A 16,572-nucleotide genomic window follows, 5' to 3' on the forward strand; every position below is an offset into this window, starting at 1 on the left:
GGGGCCACACACGTCGTGGAAACGGGACTAACCCTGTTTTCTTTTTTTCCCTTAGGAAACCCGCAGCCCACATTATGGCCACTAAGGCCCGGCCGGCCTTCGTCGAAGATTATGACGAAGAATCCCATGCCACTCGACCTAATACTCGCATGACTGCCAATGCTACAGCCAACTCTGCTGCCAAAATAGCCAGGTCGGATCTATTCCCAGAGCCGCTGATCGACGGCGCAAGTGACTCAGGTTATTCTAGTCGCACCGCTGCCACCGTCAACAGCACCCAATCCGGCCCATCGGGCGGACAAAGTCCCCCTCTTAAATTGGAGTCCAAACGGGGCGACCTCGCCAGGAAGTCGTCCACCCGCAGAGAACGCAAGGAGGAACGAGTCAGACCGACGCGCGACGAGACAATGGTTGGTGCCTATTCGGGCGCCCATCATGCTCACGCGCCAAGGTCGTCGTCCAAGTCTCGTCGACATGAAGCTTCTCATACCCGCTATTATAACGACCCCTTCTACGACGCTCCTCCGGCTCATTACCATCAGTCCGACCACCGTCCAGTCGAAGCTCCCTTCTATATCCCACAGCGTCCTCCAGTCCCAGACTACGCACCGTCCCCACAGAGTGCCCGATACCCCGCCGGCGTCATTGAGAATATTCACGTCAACCATCCGAGTCGACCCAGTCGCTCTCACACGTACCACACCTACCATTCCAACGGTCGACCTATGAGTTTCCACGGAATGCCACCAGGGATGGGGTCGGGAATGGCATCACCTATCTACAGCCAGGCGCCCATCCACGGCTACGATTACCATGGCCCTCCACCATCTGGCTCGGCCTACATGCACAACCAATACTCGTCCTCTCCATACGGGGGCTCCTACTATACTCCATCGGAGTACGCTGCTCCCTCGGAATATCCACGAGAGCGATCTGAGTCCCGGCACCGGGAGTCCCGTCCACGTGAGTCCCGTCCCCGTCGATCTTCGTCGATCTATGGACACCCGCCCCCGGCCATGGACTCAGGCGCCTACTCGCCCTGGTACGATGACAGTGACCCCTTGGAGCGTCCCTTGGAGCGTTATACTTCACGAGAGGCCTATGGCCGTGCTTCAGCAGCGCACAGCCAGGACCCGGATGAGGACTTCTATCGCATGCCACCCCCACCACCACCTCCAATGCCCAGGCCGAAGCCCAAGTCCGCCCCGCAGATTCATCAGCAGAAACGACCTGAGCCCCGCAAGGCCCAAACCACCACTGCTGTGCCCTCGCAACGTCGCCCGTCCAGAGGCATGGACCGGGGCATGGACCGAAGCATGGACAGACTGGACATGTCGGATCTTGCAGCGGAGTTGCCAGTGGTGACGGATCGGTCCCATCGTCGAATGTCAAGGGAGACTGCCCTGCCAGAGAGAACTCACAGCCTACGGAGCAGCCACAGACGGTCTACGTCCTACCAAGACGATCGACGTGGCGCCCAGGTGGCTGTGGCAAGCTCTCGGCGGCGGCAGCCAACCACGTACTACTACGATGAACCGTCGAGCAATGCCGGTGACATTCTGGAAGATCGTGAGCGTGAAGTCGAGAACTACCAGGCAGCACGGTCCGGCAGAAACTCAACTGCCAACGTGCCTCTCTCCGCAGAGGCCATGCTCCCCGCTCCCGCCAAGGCAACCACCAATCGCCCGGGGAGTGAGAGTGGCAGTCAGAAGAGCCGGTCCAACAGCAGCCGTGGCAGCGGCACAGGCTCAAGGACGGAAGAAGACAAGAACATGACCCTCATGGTGAATGGAGTGAAGATGCAATTTAACCACGAAACGATTGCAGGGCAGTCCATCAACATTCGTGCTGGGGAGGCGGGCAACGCCGTGCGATTGAACATCGCTGGTGGGCCCCGACCCAAGCAGTATTTGACTGGATCTAACTCTGACTATACGGGCGGCTCCAGCCGCCGGGACCCTGAAGAATCACGACGATCTCGAGGAGACACCCGTTCGGAGCGTGCACTTCGCCGCTCTAGCCAGTCTACCTACGGAAGTACTCGCTATCATTGATCCGGGTCCCATCTGGTGGATTTATTCAATTTGCTTTTCACGTTTTCCTTATGGCTGTGTTCCATTTTTGTTATGATTCCGTCTTGTATGTGCCTGCATAGCCATTGGTTGAGTGGGCCGGCCTGTTTAGTTTGTCAAAAGTTCCATTGCTTTGCATATGTTTGCGTTTCTTCGGGTTCGGGTGCTGCGGTTGGACAAACAAAAAATCAAGGGTAATTACCTACAGCGAGGCTGCTAGACAGCAGGCTGGATCTCTTCTCGAGCGGTCCAGAGCTGCGAGGCGGCCTCGCCAAACTGGGAGGACTTGTGTGTGATTTCATTTGCAACTGCTGTCTATTTTTGCGTGTGTCTGTGTGTGTTTGGGCAAAACGTTGGGCACGAACAACTTGATGATGTGTCTCCGTTATGGCGATATGATTGTACGATTCTGATGACCTGCGATGACAAGTCTGATGTGCTTCACTTTCTGATGTCTCCTTTTTGTCAGCGTTCGTGTATAGCCTTTTTTTCTCATTGGGCCTGTGTCTTTCTCCTTACTTTGTTCGCAACTCCGAGTGGCGGAGAGAGATTATACCCATATCTGTTTACTTGTCATGTCTCAACACCAGGTCATCTTTTTCTTTGGCCATATCCACGTTCTATATTTCGTGTTTTCTGATTGTAACTGGCTGCGGTTGATTGGGCTTCGTAGTTTTATTTGGGACTCTGTTTCTATTGATTCGGTTTATTTGTGCAAGTTTGCGCTGGCTTTCTCATTAGCATTGTCTTTGATCTTACACTGCCTTTTATTGAATTGGTTTTGATACCCCGCTAGCTGTCTGGGTGCGATCGCAGGATTCGATCAGGGATGGCTTTTTTCAGAGGCTTATTTCGAGCGGGTGGCCCTCCATGATTTGTGATTTGTGATTTGTAATTTGTGATAATTGATATCTAATTGAAATGAAATCATACCGCTACACATCAAAATAAAGTGAATCAATATGATCGACGCTTTTATAGATCGAGCGGGCCGATGTGGGGGATGATGTAAGCGGGTTGCCCGTGCAACGCGCCCAGTAAACACAATCCCCAGCCTCCTCCAACCTCCTCAATTACGTGCAGTCTCAGGTTAGGCTGGAATATATCTCGTTTGGTATTCCCGTCTTTGCATCTTCAAGATTTCACTGACACCCGGCTAGACGTTCCGCACTTTGTTCCACATTCCACATCCACATTCCAGTGATCAAAGATCGATATCTAGATCTGGTGCTGATTACTTGCTTCAATGTAAGCTCATGACTCGATTGCAAGGATTTACAGAATACTGATTATTATCCAGAGGGTCCCGTCTTGAGCCACAGCGCTCTCGACCACTCTGATTCTTCATCATGGCTCCAGTTCCAGAGAATCGGGACTTCCCCAGCATTCCAGCTGTGGGAGCTGCCGGGCTCTACGTTCGGGATGCCAGCAATGAGGGTACCCTCGACACCTCGCCCTCTCTCAATATCATATCTCATCCACTCGCTGCTCGTGCCGACTCGACAACAACCAAACAAACCCCAGTCCGTGGAGCGGGTACAGTCGACCCACACAGTATAAAGATGCAAGGTCTGATGGCTCTGTTCGCTATTATTGGAGCACTATTTGTCCTGGGCGCAATCTGGTTCTTCTTTTGGGCCAAGAATGGTGGATTTGTGTGGCGGAAGGGCGATTGGGATGACTACAAGTCCACTGTCCTTCGACGGAAAGGACCTGACGGAAAGACTCTCAGTAATGCTACAAAGAGTACCAAGCTTGGCGGTGGAAGTGTGGTTGGCAAGGGCTACACCGACGATGGATACTCATTCACCAATGAAACATACACCGACACAGCGACAACCGTCACGGAAGAGAAACCCCGACGCAAGCGATTCAGAGAAACCGCGAAGGAGAAGCTTCTCCGCCGCAACAAGCACGAGCAATGGGAAGGCGCCGATGATGCCGATGTGCGCGCATACCGTGAAGAAAAACCTGCTCGCATTGGTGGCATGAACCGTGAAGCAGACGGAACCTATCACGGCAGTGACTACGACACCTCCGCCCCGCCAACCTCCTACCAACAAAGCGAGATGAGCCAAGCCCACGACTTTGCCTACGATCAGCCTCGCCGTCAACGCCGCGATCCTTCCGGATTCTCATTCACAGAGGGCAGCGAGGACGTCATCAGCCACACGGCCGAAGAGCGCCGCGTTCGCGACCCATCCACCCGCCGTCACAACCGCCGTCGTGACCGTCGCAGCCAGGTTGGACCACCTCCCGCTCCATCATCTCGTACCAGCAGTCCCCGCAAGCAGGACCGCCGCTCCCACCCCCACCCTCCAGGCCATTTCACCGAGCCGCTTGATTTCTCATCGGCTGGTTCTCGCTCTGAATACCAGTACTCCAATGTCGACACCGAAGACTCTGGCACGAAGAGCTACAAGCACCCTATTCCCGGGTTAACCAAGGGCTACCGTCGCGATGGACGTAGCCGTCGTCGTGACAGTCTGAGTGACAGCGAAGGCGAGACTCAGTACTCGTGAGCTTTGGCATGATTGAGTTTCTTTTTTTGTGTACGCAATACCCGTGAGAACGGAATCTGACTAAGAATATGGACCTCGGAGGGACTATGGATTATGGGATCAGCGTTTTCTTCTTCTTTTTTTTTAAGGCAATTGTATTGCCCATTGACTTATGGATTGGAATGGACATGTGTGGGAAATTGTTTGGGTCATGTACATAATGAACTGGATTTACGATGCGAATGGATTACATCTCAACGCAATGTCTTTTCTTTGGTAACCTATTCGGTATCTGAGCTGACCACCCTCCATGCCAGGTAAAAAGTTCTCAATCATCCAGAGCTGGCAATAATAGACACAGTTTGCAGGCCTCCATCTTGCATGGTGGCAATTGCATCAATCCCAGGTCTCATAGCACCCATGATACCAGCAACGCGATGTGCAATCATAACAACAGTGTAATCTCGGAGCTCATCTCGGAGGATATCTATCAGAATAGACTCTGTTTCCGAGTCTAACGAAGAGCTGACCTCATCCAAGATAACAATCGGCTTGTATGGGGTAGAAGCCCAAATCCTCAGCAGTGTTCGGCTTAAGGCAAATAGTTGTAGCTGTCCGGCCGAGAATGGTAGAAATGACGACAAAGGAAGATCTAGCAGACTTCGAATTTTGAGACTCAATCCTGCCTTCTCAGCCGAACCGGCGGATGCTGAAAGGATCTTATCCCAAAGACCTGTCCTTTGGAGGCTCAGGGATATTTCTTGCTCTGAGCTCGTGTGGTAAGGATCTAGATTGAAGTGTAGACTTGCCGTTGGAATTATGAGGCCATCTTGTGGCACTGCAATGAACCCACGTTTTCGGACAATTCTCGGCGACATGTGGGTGATGTTGATGTCGTCGATCAATGTAGATCCCTGCCCAGGCCCAAGAAGCTGTAGCAAGAAAAGCATCAATGTGCTCTTACCACTATCGAGAGATTGTAATTAGCCAAATGCTCACAAAAGAGAGAAAAAGTCAGTCTTGCCTGCTTACCTCCCTGTTCGGCCCACAATAATGGTCTTTTGTCCAGGCTTGACGGTGAGAGATACATTGCGTAGGGTAAGTGGAGTGGACTTTGTAGCCCACTGAGATATCCTTGACTTGCAAATTTCCAAAATAGGGCCATTGCAGGCCAGGATCCAGAGTATGCCTAGCGCTATCTTCAGTTGGGACACAGTCCTGTATGCTTTTCAATCGAGATATCGCCCCTAAAGAAGTCTCAAGGGATGTCCAGGACTGTACAAGCCGCAGTAGCGTGGTGTTTGCGACAATTATCAAGTTCAGAGCCAAACCAAGATCGGCACCGGCTGTGGTGTTTCGATAGGAGACGGTAAACGCAATCAGAAGAACTGCAAACCCTGTGATAATGCAATCCAGTATCACCTTTAGCCAGCACTGTAGGCAGAGAAGAAGGTAAAATGGCTTTTGAGATAGGTCCAAGGCTTTCACATTCTCGCTATCGAATTTGTCTTTCCACCCAAAGGCCCGGATTGTAACAATGCCATTCGCCTATGTTAATAATCAGATGTGCAAAATTTCGGACATCGTGACAGATACACATACCGTGTCTAGGAAATTCGTGAACAAAAATGTTTTGGACTCTAGCTCAAGGAAGCGTAGTTGTCGAGATGTCCGAAGATAAATCCGTTGAATGAAATAAACGCATATGGCGCAGACTGGCACAGTGAGAGTCATCATTGGTCGGATCTTTAAGAGTAGCACCAATTGCATTAACAGCTTAAAGATTTCTGATAATAACTGTCAGTGGAAAGGTCAAAAGTCGAGATTGTGACAAGCAGACGGGTACTTAGATTTGCCAGCGTTGGAGGAAGTTGCTTATCCACGAGATTTATGTCCTGCCCAAACCTGAATATCAAAAATTAGCATAGGTATAATGTATGCATGTTTTCAACACAAAAATTCTCTACAGACCTGTTCATAATGACCCCGATATCAGTTCCAGTGAAGTAAGACAGAGGGGCCCTAGTTCAGAACGATCAGTACTCTAAAAAAGGTACGCCGAGGTCGGAAACGGACTTAAGGATTCGATCAAGAAGCTGTGCGTGTAAAAAAGCCCCTGACCTGACAGCAACTTTGATTTGAGCGGCCCTGAAGATGATTAGCAATATTGACCGTCTTCGACAGCGGAAGGTCTTACCACACAGTTCCACTAGTTGCCGCCCACCCCATGAACGACATTGCAGCGTAGAGAGACATATAAACCCCAATTCTGTCCCGAGGCGATTCTGTCGCCCATTTGAGAACATACTGAGCAACTGTAGAACAAAATGAGAAACCAGCCGTACAGCCAATCAAAAGAAGAGCGTTTGACCAGCCAATTGCGCGCATATAATACCCTTTCTGGGATCAGTAAAATCTGGTAGAAAGGCTGTGGATATATACCATACCATATATTGTAATATCCCCAGTCCTCCGAGAGCTATCGTCCTCAGCATCGCTTAGATGTAGTTTCCGGATCTTTCCAAAACCTCCAAACTCCTTCGGTCGGTTGGGGGTGTGGATGAGATTTGCAGGCAATGTAAGAAGCCCGAAAGCAGCTTTCGGATCTTGAAGGTGGGTATGGTGATGTAGCCTTGAATCCTGCAGGAGCAGCACTCGGTCTGCAATCGAAAATATCTCTCCTACCCAATTTTTGATGTTAGAGGAAGAATCAACCTTTATAGTCAGAGTTGTAAACCCACTAGAATTGCTGACCAAAAGCACGGTAGTCGCCATTTTTCGAAACAGACCTCGTGGGCCCAACAGCCTCTGCACGATGTGACCTGTGACACCTTCATCAAGGGCACTGAAGGGATCGTCTAGGACAAGCATCCTATATTTCGAGTAGACTGCCCGGGCCAAAGCCTTTGGTGAATTTGTTAGCAAACAATACTAAGCAGTGACCACAAGCAAAGCAACAAATTTCGTACTATACGCTGTTTTTGCCCCCCAGAGAGGTTCATTCCGTTGTTCTCTATCAGTGCCATATCACCCGCGACAAAGGAATGGAAATCTGCCACCAAACCGCAGGCTTCGATCACAATATTATACCACTGGATATCTAGGCCAACGATACGTCCTGATATAGCTTCACGGATAGTGACGCTAGGCAACCACGGCTCTTGAGCGCAATACGCAATCTTCTTGGAAGAGACACAGATCAACCCAGTGGTAATAGTGGCTTCTCCGAGAACAGCCATTGCTAACGTTGTTTTCCCACTTCCAACGGCACCAGCGCAAACCACAATTTCCCCTCTTGTGATTGCTAAGTCAACATCACAGAGTATAGGATTGTATAATGGACGAGCTGCTACCGTTACGCTTTGCATTGAAACGAATTGTTGAGCACTGTCTCCCTGAGAGACATCTCGCGCATCTTGAATGGACGTTTGGCTAATAAAAGTCTGGATACGATCAAAGTTTGCCATAACAGAAATGGCCTGTGGAATGAGAGTCATGACCATGTTGGCTGGATGTGTTACCATCGCTAGAAGGGCAAGAGATGTAAAGGTTTGATCGGCATGCATTCGATCGTTTTGAGAGGATAAGAGGAAGAGGATGAGAGTCAAGACTGGAGCGAGGATCCCAAGTGCATTTGCTCAAATATAAAGTTAGAATCAAGGGAATGATATTTGTCAATCTGACCTGATACGTACCACTTGCATTGTAGGCGACCAGAATCCATCGTAGGCGTTTGGACATTTTGATCTCATTGCTTCGCAAATGCAATATCTGAGACTGGATTGCATCCTCCATGCCCATCATCTTCAGGCTCTTGATTCCTTCTATGGCTGCGGTTGTTGCGGCAAGACGGTTCTGCGTTGCTTCGTTCCAGCCTTTTTGTCGGTTCCCCAAGTGTTTTGCGACATACGCACTCATCCGCGAGCATCCTAAGGGTAAAATTTAATACGCTTCAAAACTCAGACCGTTCCTTCTTGATACATACTTACCGAAGATTATTATCAATGGTAGAAATGCGAACCATTGGATCTGAGCGGCCAAGAGCACTGTCCCGGTAGCTACCTCTATAAGCCGGGCCCAGGTCTCGTGGAAAACCTCACCCACGGAGTCGATGCTGTCAATATCTGAGGTAATTAATGCCAATGGGGATGAGCCTTGAGATTTCTCATTTGGCAAATGAAGCGACTGGTGGTGAACGAGACCGATCAATGCTCCCCGAACCATAACGCGCAGTCTATTGATTTCATGCTGGTAGATTGCCGCCGACACCTAGATAGTATATCATCAGATCGATAGAAAAGCCGCACACGGCTCTTAAGTATCGTACCGCTATTCCCATGTACACCACCGTAGCAAAAAGCACCAATCGAAAGCCACTATCTCCACCGAGAATGGTCTGAGACGCGCCATTGACAAATCGTATTGCTGTTCCAATGAAGATGGGCTGCAAGTATGTGAATAAGATGAGAAATACGCGTGGAAGTATCGGTGACAACAATGGACGCTTGAGACATCTTGCTAGCGCATATGGAAGCATCCATCTTGTGTGGGGATTTGCTGCACCGTATGTCAGCACTGCACTGCATCCTCAAATGGCTTCAATGAGTTACACCGTCCGACCCAGAATCTTAAAGCTCGTTTTCGCAGTCCTTGTGATGAAAGTGCTTCGTCGATCTCGGGTAAAGTCGCAAGATTCAGCCTAGCGCTATACCCTTCCCTTAGCAACGGATGCATCCACCAGAAGAATATTTGGCTAAGGATTCCGGCTGCTTCCTCTGGAATAAAAGCAAACTTTTGGCCAAGACGCGAGAATAAATCATTGGCCCGTAGATCCCAAGTCAGCCAGAGTCCCTCGATACAGATCCTAGATTTGACCAAGTGGCAAGTGCCAGTGCTCAGGCAGCTTGGAATGACTTGTAACTCCAAAAGGTCTCTCGTTAGTGAGCATGCGAGGTACACTAGTACGGCGCCTGATGGCTTGACACATCTGCTCTGTTCGAGGATGTGGAGCGAGAGAGCTGCAGTCGTCGTTACGAGTGACAGAGTAGAGTCAATAATAGTGGCGAGACTTGTGTCAGGATAATTACTAAACAGAAGGCACCAAATCACTCCCAAGTTAATTGTAAGGAGGGCCACAGGCAGTACCTGTGATATGTTAGCAATCTATAGAAACAAGGCGGATTTCTGCAAGTAGTAACCAACCAGTTTGTTCCTGTGCTGTACGATAGCTAGCGTCTTGTCTGACCGTCGATGATAACGGATGCGTTGCAATAAACAAAGAAGTAAGATCAGTGACATTGTGATCGATCCAGATACCCTGTACAACCACAGGGAAGCCATATTTATTGGGTAGAAATCTTTGCGACCTACTGTGGCAGCTTTTTCGCCTTCAGTCGTGTGAGAGGTGATGTGACAAGAGCCTATTTCCTGCACGGCCAGTAAACATGGTCACCGCGCTAGTGTAGATCTCTCCCACCTGCTTGGCGTGATAGGCTGTCAATGTAACAATTGTCGTAAATTATACAGTAAAGAGTAAGCTATCGAGACATGGTATTGCTCGACATTGGAAAACAAAAGTTTGAATACTTTTGTTCTACTAACGTCAGATGAGTACATCCAGTTGCAATTAATCGCCATATTGTGCCTTATCTACTAAATGGCACTGCACTTTGTCCCATCAATGTTTTTCTTTTGAGTACTGGACGTGCATTGCTATTTTTTTTTACGTGACTGCTCTCGCAATTGATTGTAAACAATATGTGAGACAAACGGAGGCATCTTTTATGTCTTAATTCAATTCGTAAATGTACAAATGCATAAATGAGATAAAAACATACTTCTATGTCCTTGGTCAGGCCAAAATTGATGCTTCAACAGACAGCACTGCCGCCTGAGGCATCAATGCTTATGTCATCTTTCATACTTTAATCGTCCTCACCGCCCGCGCCATTCTCACCGCCCGACAAAATTTCCCGAAAAGTTTCAATCTCCTCAAGATCCAAGAAAATAATGCAAAGCACAACCAAGATGAAGCGCAAGCTGGATGCAAACGACGTTCCCTCTCCGGAGGCTGCGGGAACTGACAACAAAGATCTCGACTTTGAAGCCCTCAATCTCGATCCTCGACTGCGCCAGGCTCTGATCAAAGAAAAGTTCACCAAGCCCACTCTTGTACAGTCGAAGGCTATTCCCCTCGCGCTGGAAGGAAAGGACATTCTCGGTAGGTTCGAGATGATATCCTGATGGATACAAATGCTGACCGACAAAGCTCGTGCGAAAACCGGCTCTGGTAAAACTGCCGCCTATGTCCTACCGATCTTGCAGGCTATCCTCCAGCAAAAGACTGTTCGTACCTCTTTCTCCGATGATGGCATTGCTCCTTACTGATATGATTCAATAGGCCGACCCCTCATTGAAAGCCACAACTGCTCTGATCCTAGTCCCGACCCGCGAACTTGCAGAACAGGTCCAGAAAGTGATTACCACTTTCGCCGCATTCTGTGGCAAGGATATCCGGTCAGTCAACTTGACACAAAAGGTGTCCGATGAAGTGCAGCGTTCTTTGCTCGCCGATTTCCCCGATATTGTTGTGTCGACACCTACCCGAGTTTACAGCAATGTCAACAATTCCGCCTTGTCGCTTGACAAAATCACCCATCTTGTTATTGACGAGGCAGACCTGGTTCTGTCATACGGATACGATGAAGAGATCAATGCTCTTTCCAAGGCTATTCCTCGCGGAGCACAGACATTCCTGATGAGTGCTACTCTTACTTCGGAGGTTGATACATTGAAGGACTTGTACTGTCGGAACCCGGTTATTCTCAAGCTCGAGGAGAAGGAAGAGAAGGGTGCCGGTGTCAGCCAATTCGTCGTCAAGTAAGTTCTCGTGATTGTCTATCACTCTACCAGATACTAATCGATCTCCAACAGGTGCGCCGAAGACGAGAAATTCCTTCTGACCTATGTTATCTTCAAGTTGCAGCTGATCAAGGGCAAGGTTATCATTTTTGTTCAAGATGTAGATCGTTGCTACCGTGTGAAGCTTTTCCTGGAACAGTTCGGCCTGAAGAGCTGTGTCCTCAACTCAGAATTGCCCATCAACTCACGAATTCACGTCGTTGAAGAGTTCAACAAGGGTGTCTACGATATTATCGTGGCTGCGGATGAGCAAGAAGTTCTTGGAATAACCAAATCAAAAAAGCGCGAAGTCAAGGAGGCAGAGCAAGAGGAAGAGGAAGCAAAAGAAGAAATGGGAGACAGCGACGACGAAGAGGCTATCGAAGATAAGAGCGAAAAGAAGGCCCAGACCCAGAAGCGCCGCAAGATGACCAGCAAAGAAAAGGACTACAGCATTGCGCGCGGTGTCGACTTCCAGAACGTTGCCTGCGTCCTCAATTTCGACCTCCCTACCAGCTCAAAATCCTACACGCACCGCATCGGACGTACCGGCCGCGCTGGAAAGGCGGGCATGGCCCTCTCCTTCGTGGTGCCAGCCGAGCAACACGGCAAGCACCGTCCAACCTCAATCCCAAGCACAAAGCACGACGAAACCATGCTGGCAAAGATCATCAAGCGGCAAACCAAGCTTGGCCACGAAGTCAAGCCCTATCACTTCGAGATGTCACAAGTCGACGCCTTCCGCTACCGTATGACCGACGCACTGCGCGCCGTGACCCGTCTGGCCGTGCAAGAAGCACGAGGCCGCGAGATCCGCCAGGAACTGATCAAGAGCGAGAAACTGAAGCGCCACTTCGAAGACAACCCCGACGAACTGCGCCAGCTGCGCCATGATGGCGAGCTCCGTGCTGCGCGTGTCCAGGCCCATCTTAAGCATGTTCCGGACTACCTTATGCCGGCCAAGGGTCGCAAGGGGATTTCCAAGGAGAATGCTGGGTATGTTGGATTCTCGTCCACCAAGCAGAATCGCATTCGCAAGGCGAGAGATCGCAACCGTGCCCGTGGGAAGGGCAAGGCTGGTGGGAAGGTTGATCCTCTCAAGACGTTTAACCGGCGCAAGTAGTTTGGAACTTCGGTCTTATGAGGTGATACCATTTGTACAGTCAGACATGAATCGGGATATTTCAATGTGGATTTTTGTCTTAATGCCTACATGCAGTATATTTCTATTTTTCGCCACAATTCGCGGTTTGCGTAGTGTTGCCTGGAAAGTAAAAGTTAGTGATCGTCGCTTCGGGCTGAACACGCGAATTGACAAAGCAAGAATTCGTCTTTGTATTGTCAACGTTGGATATCTAGATTATATTCACATGGTCACAATGCGATGGAGTATGACCATATCATTAGGTACAAGGCAGTATGCATTGGAACACATCCGGCCTCAATAATCCGTGAAATCCTCACAGGACAACCGAAATTTCCTGTCCAAGCAGTGTGCTCACCGTCTCCGAGTCAACGTTCTCCAGCCCGAAAGAAACTTGAAGCCATTTCCCACGATCCTCCCTCCTAATCAGTCGCACGTGTTTACGCACTTCCAACGAAGTATGAAAAGAATCCCGGTAAAGCTTAAGCTCATTCGCACGACGGAAATTGATGAGCCGCTCTTCATGTCGCGTAGCAGAATCAGAATCATCAGAGTCGTCAGGCGTATTAACAGACAAAGCCAGTGGTCGCGGCGGGTGCTGAGATTCCGAATCATCTCTCAGATCAGGAACCCAGCCAGGGCCCACGTTGATCCATTCCACATCTCTCCACGATCCGTTCCACTCTGGGCCAGAGGCTCCCAGTGGATATGGGTGACCGTCTGGGTCATTGCCGACCCATTTCAAGGCTGGTAACCACTCGGCACAGCCTTCGAGGTCAAGCCATTTTAGGCAGTATGTAGACCGTGAAAGTTGACGGAGGATGCTCGCGGCTTCGGCCCAGTTGTTGTCCATTGCGGCGTAGTTGTCAGTGCCGCTGTAGCTAAAAGTCAAGGAGCGGTGTAATGGGTGCCGGACACGAGCAGTGGCAGCGCCCGGAGTCCGGGTTGGAGTGGGCCAATGAGCGAGTGAGAGGTGAGTGAGAGTTGAGAGGCGGCTGACGATATTTAGGAGGGAACTCCAGCTTGCCGAAGCAGGTTGGGGGTGAGCAAGAGATAAGTAGCGGAGATTGGTGAAGCGTAGACCCTGGGTCATACCCTTTGGAATAGACGGGGTTGGAACTGCATCTGGGACAACAGGCTCAGCTTTGTCTTGGTCAATCTCTTGATCCCATGAAGCTGGAACTACTCCATCTTGGTCTAAATCTGGCTTTGTCGAGGTGAACAGCTCGCTTGCCAACTGCTTGAATGTCATCCAGTGTCCCAGCGTATTGCCCAGGTCCAAACGTAAGATAGCAGCATCACTAGCAATGATGCTACTCTCATTGACACCTTCTCCATGCACATCACCTTGGACATGGTCGCCCTCAATTAGAAGAAGCGGTTTCAATCCTCTCATGCGTCCTTTCAACTGCTGGCCTCTGGCATATACAGCGACATAACTCAATAGCAATGCCTTTATATGACTAGGGAGCTGAGCAAGAAATGGGCCGTCATAGTTCAAATGCCAAAGCCAATTCAAGGCCATAGACTTGAGCACCATATGCACCAGATCCCTCTGATCGGGGAACACGACCCCTGGTAGCCGCTTCAAACGGTGAACAACACGCTCGGAGTCACCCACCATGTTAGCCAATTTATGCTGGTCTGTCACATTTGTGCTGTCCGTATTACCGGAAAGCCAGCTGTCAGGCGGAGGAGGTCCGGCGAACCGTCGCGGGCGAGTACCGATAGCAGTGCGCTGGGCACCAGGGCGAGGTCGCGGTGCTGGAGTTTCCGGAAGCTCAAGAAGGTTCCGGAGCGAAGGATGGACAGAGCGAGGGGCGACGAAGGAGCGTTGAGAGGGACGCTGACGGGGTAACCCATCTTCAGAAGGATTCGGTGTTTGTGTCAGCCGCAGGTGGCTGATCAGATCATTGACTGACTCTGCAGCCACAGATGCCCCAGGCCTGTCATAGCGAGACGAAGAACCAAGACTATGGTGGGCAGGAGTAGCTGGCTTGGTATGGAACCGCTGGTGTTTTTTGGGCATGAGAAGTTGCGGAGGTGAAGTTGAGGCTCCCCACTCCGCTTATCGCTTATCGCCCCCCCAAGTAAATAAAGTTCTATTGCCGCCACCATCTTTCTGCTGGCAGCAAATCAGTCTATAGATTGATAGGAGATTGAGTACATGTATTCGTAGAGGCAATCTAACTTAACGTTAGGTTAACTCAATGATATAAAGGGTTATATCGGGGAATTTGTTTTGACACTGTGGCGACAATAGACTGCCATATCCAAGTTAAAAAGAAGTCGAAGCTAAGCTGATCGTTGCAGGTCTATACATATTTATACACTATTTTATACAATGGCTCAGATATCTCGAACCCAGGAATCGTCCTTCATGTGGCCCTCACGCTTAGGGCCTTCCTCCAACCAGGTATCAACCAACCCCTCCTTGGGGTCCTCGTCAGGGAATCCACGAGACCGGCGAACATCCAAGACGAGGTTTCGCACCTTCAAGGTGACCTCTTTGCGCAGCTCAACTGCTTCTTTGTTGTTCAACAGCTCCTCGCTCAAGACACCAAGTGGCAGGTCGCGGGACTCGGGGTCTCTCTTTTCAACCTTGGCTTTTAACTTGTCCCAACGCGACCTCATATCTCCGAAGACTTCATTGGTGTCCACCTTGGATCCGAAAGTAACACTGACCCGCTTTCCAGGCCGAGGCAAGAACCGTGGGAACTTCCGACTCTCGTGCATGACATCGTCGAAGCCCTCGATCCACATCGGAACAATGTCCGGGCACTCCTTGGGCTCTAGAATAAGGCGTGCAATACCCCACTTGAAATAGCGCATCGTCTTTCGCGGTGACTGGTGAATCTTGCCCTCCGGGAAAATGTGCACCCACGAATGGGAGTTGCAGGAGTACGCGGAAGGGGATGAGTGCGCGTCCTGGCCGTTGGTGGTGTATGCGATTGAGAGGTCCGAGAAGGGATCGACGCAGACGTTTTCCAGGCTCCAATGCTGGCGTTCAGGGATGGCGCGGTGGTGGTCAACAGGGAACGGGCCCTTGGATAACAATCGAACGGCTTCGGTGATGGCAGGTTGTCCTAAGCCACCAAACGGAGAGTGTGCGAGGCGGTGGGTAGGCAAAACCTTGCCCATAGTGAAAAATAGCGCGAGGGGTCTATATTTGGCTCCAGTCAGCACAGTCATTGGTAGCCGAAACGAGTTGCCCATACCTAGTCTGATAGCAAATATCGTGGCTTCCAAATGACCACCGCTTGTTCCAGAATCGCATAGGCAAAATACCCCAAATCAATGGATCATCCATTCTGGTATCCCGGCGCAATGTCAGCTATCTTCGAAGTTTGGGTATAGGTTGTCTCGAGGGGAGTTGCGTGAACGTACACGCTAAGATGGTTTGACACTAGTATCAACCAATTCAATCAGCATTGTACTAGATATATTCCGTGTCCTTTCTCCGACGTACCTGTAATCAATCCTCTAGATCGTTCCGATATTTCATGTCGCGAGTCCAACAACTCTGTGAAAGCTTCCTTCCCATGACACTCTGCATTACAGAGGACAGACAGGAATCCACGACAGAGACCCGCCACTCCCCACATGGTTGTGTTGGAAACAGCCCTCCAAGGCAGGGACGGGGAATCTGCTGTTGCGCTGGAGTCCATGGTGGATGTTGTAAGGGTGCTATAAACAATCCATAGACAATTCAGCTCTGTTCAAGCCACCGATAGCTTGGCTTGGGGGAGAGGCGACTCCACAGAAGAATCACTTGCGTCGAGAGAAGAAGAAAAATGTCGCGTTCCTGGAAATCCACTGTTTCGGGATCACATGATTTTGGTTGGGGAAGTTCAGAGCAAATCAGCAGTCCAGCATTACACTAATTCCATTGATGAAACTGTACGTATTGAACTAAAGCAAGTCCATTGACCAATGTAGCCAAAATACCCTCGAA

At 50.1% G+C, this 16,572-nt stretch overlaps 6 protein-coding genes across 6 annotated transcripts; 3 read left to right on the plus strand and 3 right to left on the minus strand.

Moving 5' to 3' along the window:
* Positions 1 to 74: 74 nt before the first annotated feature.
* Positions 75 to 2,054, plus strand: PENARI_c018G07127 (uncharacterized protein; the record flags this gene model as incomplete). The annotated part of the gene is made up of 1 exon (XM_022634595.1): positions 75 to 2,054. The coding sequence occupies one exon, from the start codon at positions 75 to 77 to the stop codon at positions 2,052 to 2,054; it is 1,980 nt and encodes a 659-aa protein (XP_022485539.1).
* A 1,367-nt stretch (positions 2,055 to 3,421) lies between these two features.
* Positions 3,422 to 4,594, plus strand: PENARI_c018G01984 (uncharacterized protein; the record flags this gene model as incomplete). Its single annotated transcript, XM_022634497.1, has 1 exon — positions 3,422 to 4,594. The coding sequence occupies one exon, from the start codon at positions 3,422 to 3,424 to the stop codon at positions 4,592 to 4,594; it is 1,173 nt and encodes a 390-aa protein (XP_022485631.1).
* A 311-nt stretch (positions 4,595 to 4,905) lies between these two features.
* PENARI_c018G02805 (uncharacterized protein) lies at positions 4,906 to 9,871 on the minus strand (the record flags this gene model as incomplete). Its single annotated transcript, XM_022634509.1, has 15 exons — positions 4,906 to 5,539; positions 5,606 to 5,697; positions 5,855 to 6,121; positions 6,176 to 6,360; positions 6,414 to 6,478; positions 6,545 to 6,595; positions 6,650 to 6,721; positions 6,771 to 6,969; positions 7,021 to 7,477; positions 7,543 to 8,210; positions 8,269 to 8,502; positions 8,563 to 8,842; positions 8,901 to 9,130; positions 9,184 to 9,718; positions 9,797 to 9,871. The coding sequence occupies 15 exons, from the start codon at positions 9,869 to 9,871 to the stop codon at positions 4,906 to 4,908; spliced, it is 4,044 nt and encodes a 1,347-aa protein (XP_022485660.1).
* A 729-nt stretch (positions 9,872 to 10,600) lies between these two features.
* dbp9 (ATP-dependent DNA/RNA helicase) lies at positions 10,601 to 12,596 on the plus strand (the record flags this gene model as incomplete). Its single annotated transcript, XM_022634626.1, has 4 exons — positions 10,601 to 10,793; positions 10,842 to 10,918; positions 10,974 to 11,452; positions 11,507 to 12,596. 4 exons carry the CDS (start codon positions 10,601 to 10,603, stop codon positions 12,594 to 12,596), a joined length of 1,839 nt encoding a protein of 612 aa, XP_022485566.1.
* A 337-nt stretch (positions 12,597 to 12,933) lies between these two features.
* On the minus strand, positions 12,934 to 14,646 carry PENARI_c018G08577 (uncharacterized protein; the record flags this gene model as incomplete). The annotated part of the gene is made up of 1 exon (XM_022634616.1): positions 12,934 to 14,646. One exon carries the CDS (start codon positions 14,644 to 14,646, stop codon positions 12,934 to 12,936), a length of 1,713 nt encoding a protein of 570 aa, XP_022485468.1.
* Positions 14,647 to 14,966: 320 nt separating this feature from the next.
* PENARI_c018G02138 (tafazzin) lies at positions 14,967 to 15,758 on the minus strand (the record flags this gene model as incomplete). The annotated part of the gene is made up of 1 exon (XM_022634501.1): positions 14,967 to 15,758. One exon carries the CDS (start codon positions 15,756 to 15,758, stop codon positions 14,967 to 14,969), a length of 792 nt encoding a protein of 263 aa, XP_022485514.1.
* Positions 15,759 to 16,572: the final 814 nt, after the last annotated feature.

The sequence above is a fragment of the Penicillium arizonense genome, assembly GCF_001773325.1.
Source record: "Penicillium arizonense strain CBS 141311 chromosome Unknown PENARI_contig018, whole genome shotgun sequence".
NCBI classification, from domain to species: domain Eukaryota; kingdom Fungi; phylum Ascomycota; class Eurotiomycetes; order Eurotiales; family Aspergillaceae; genus Penicillium; species Penicillium arizonense.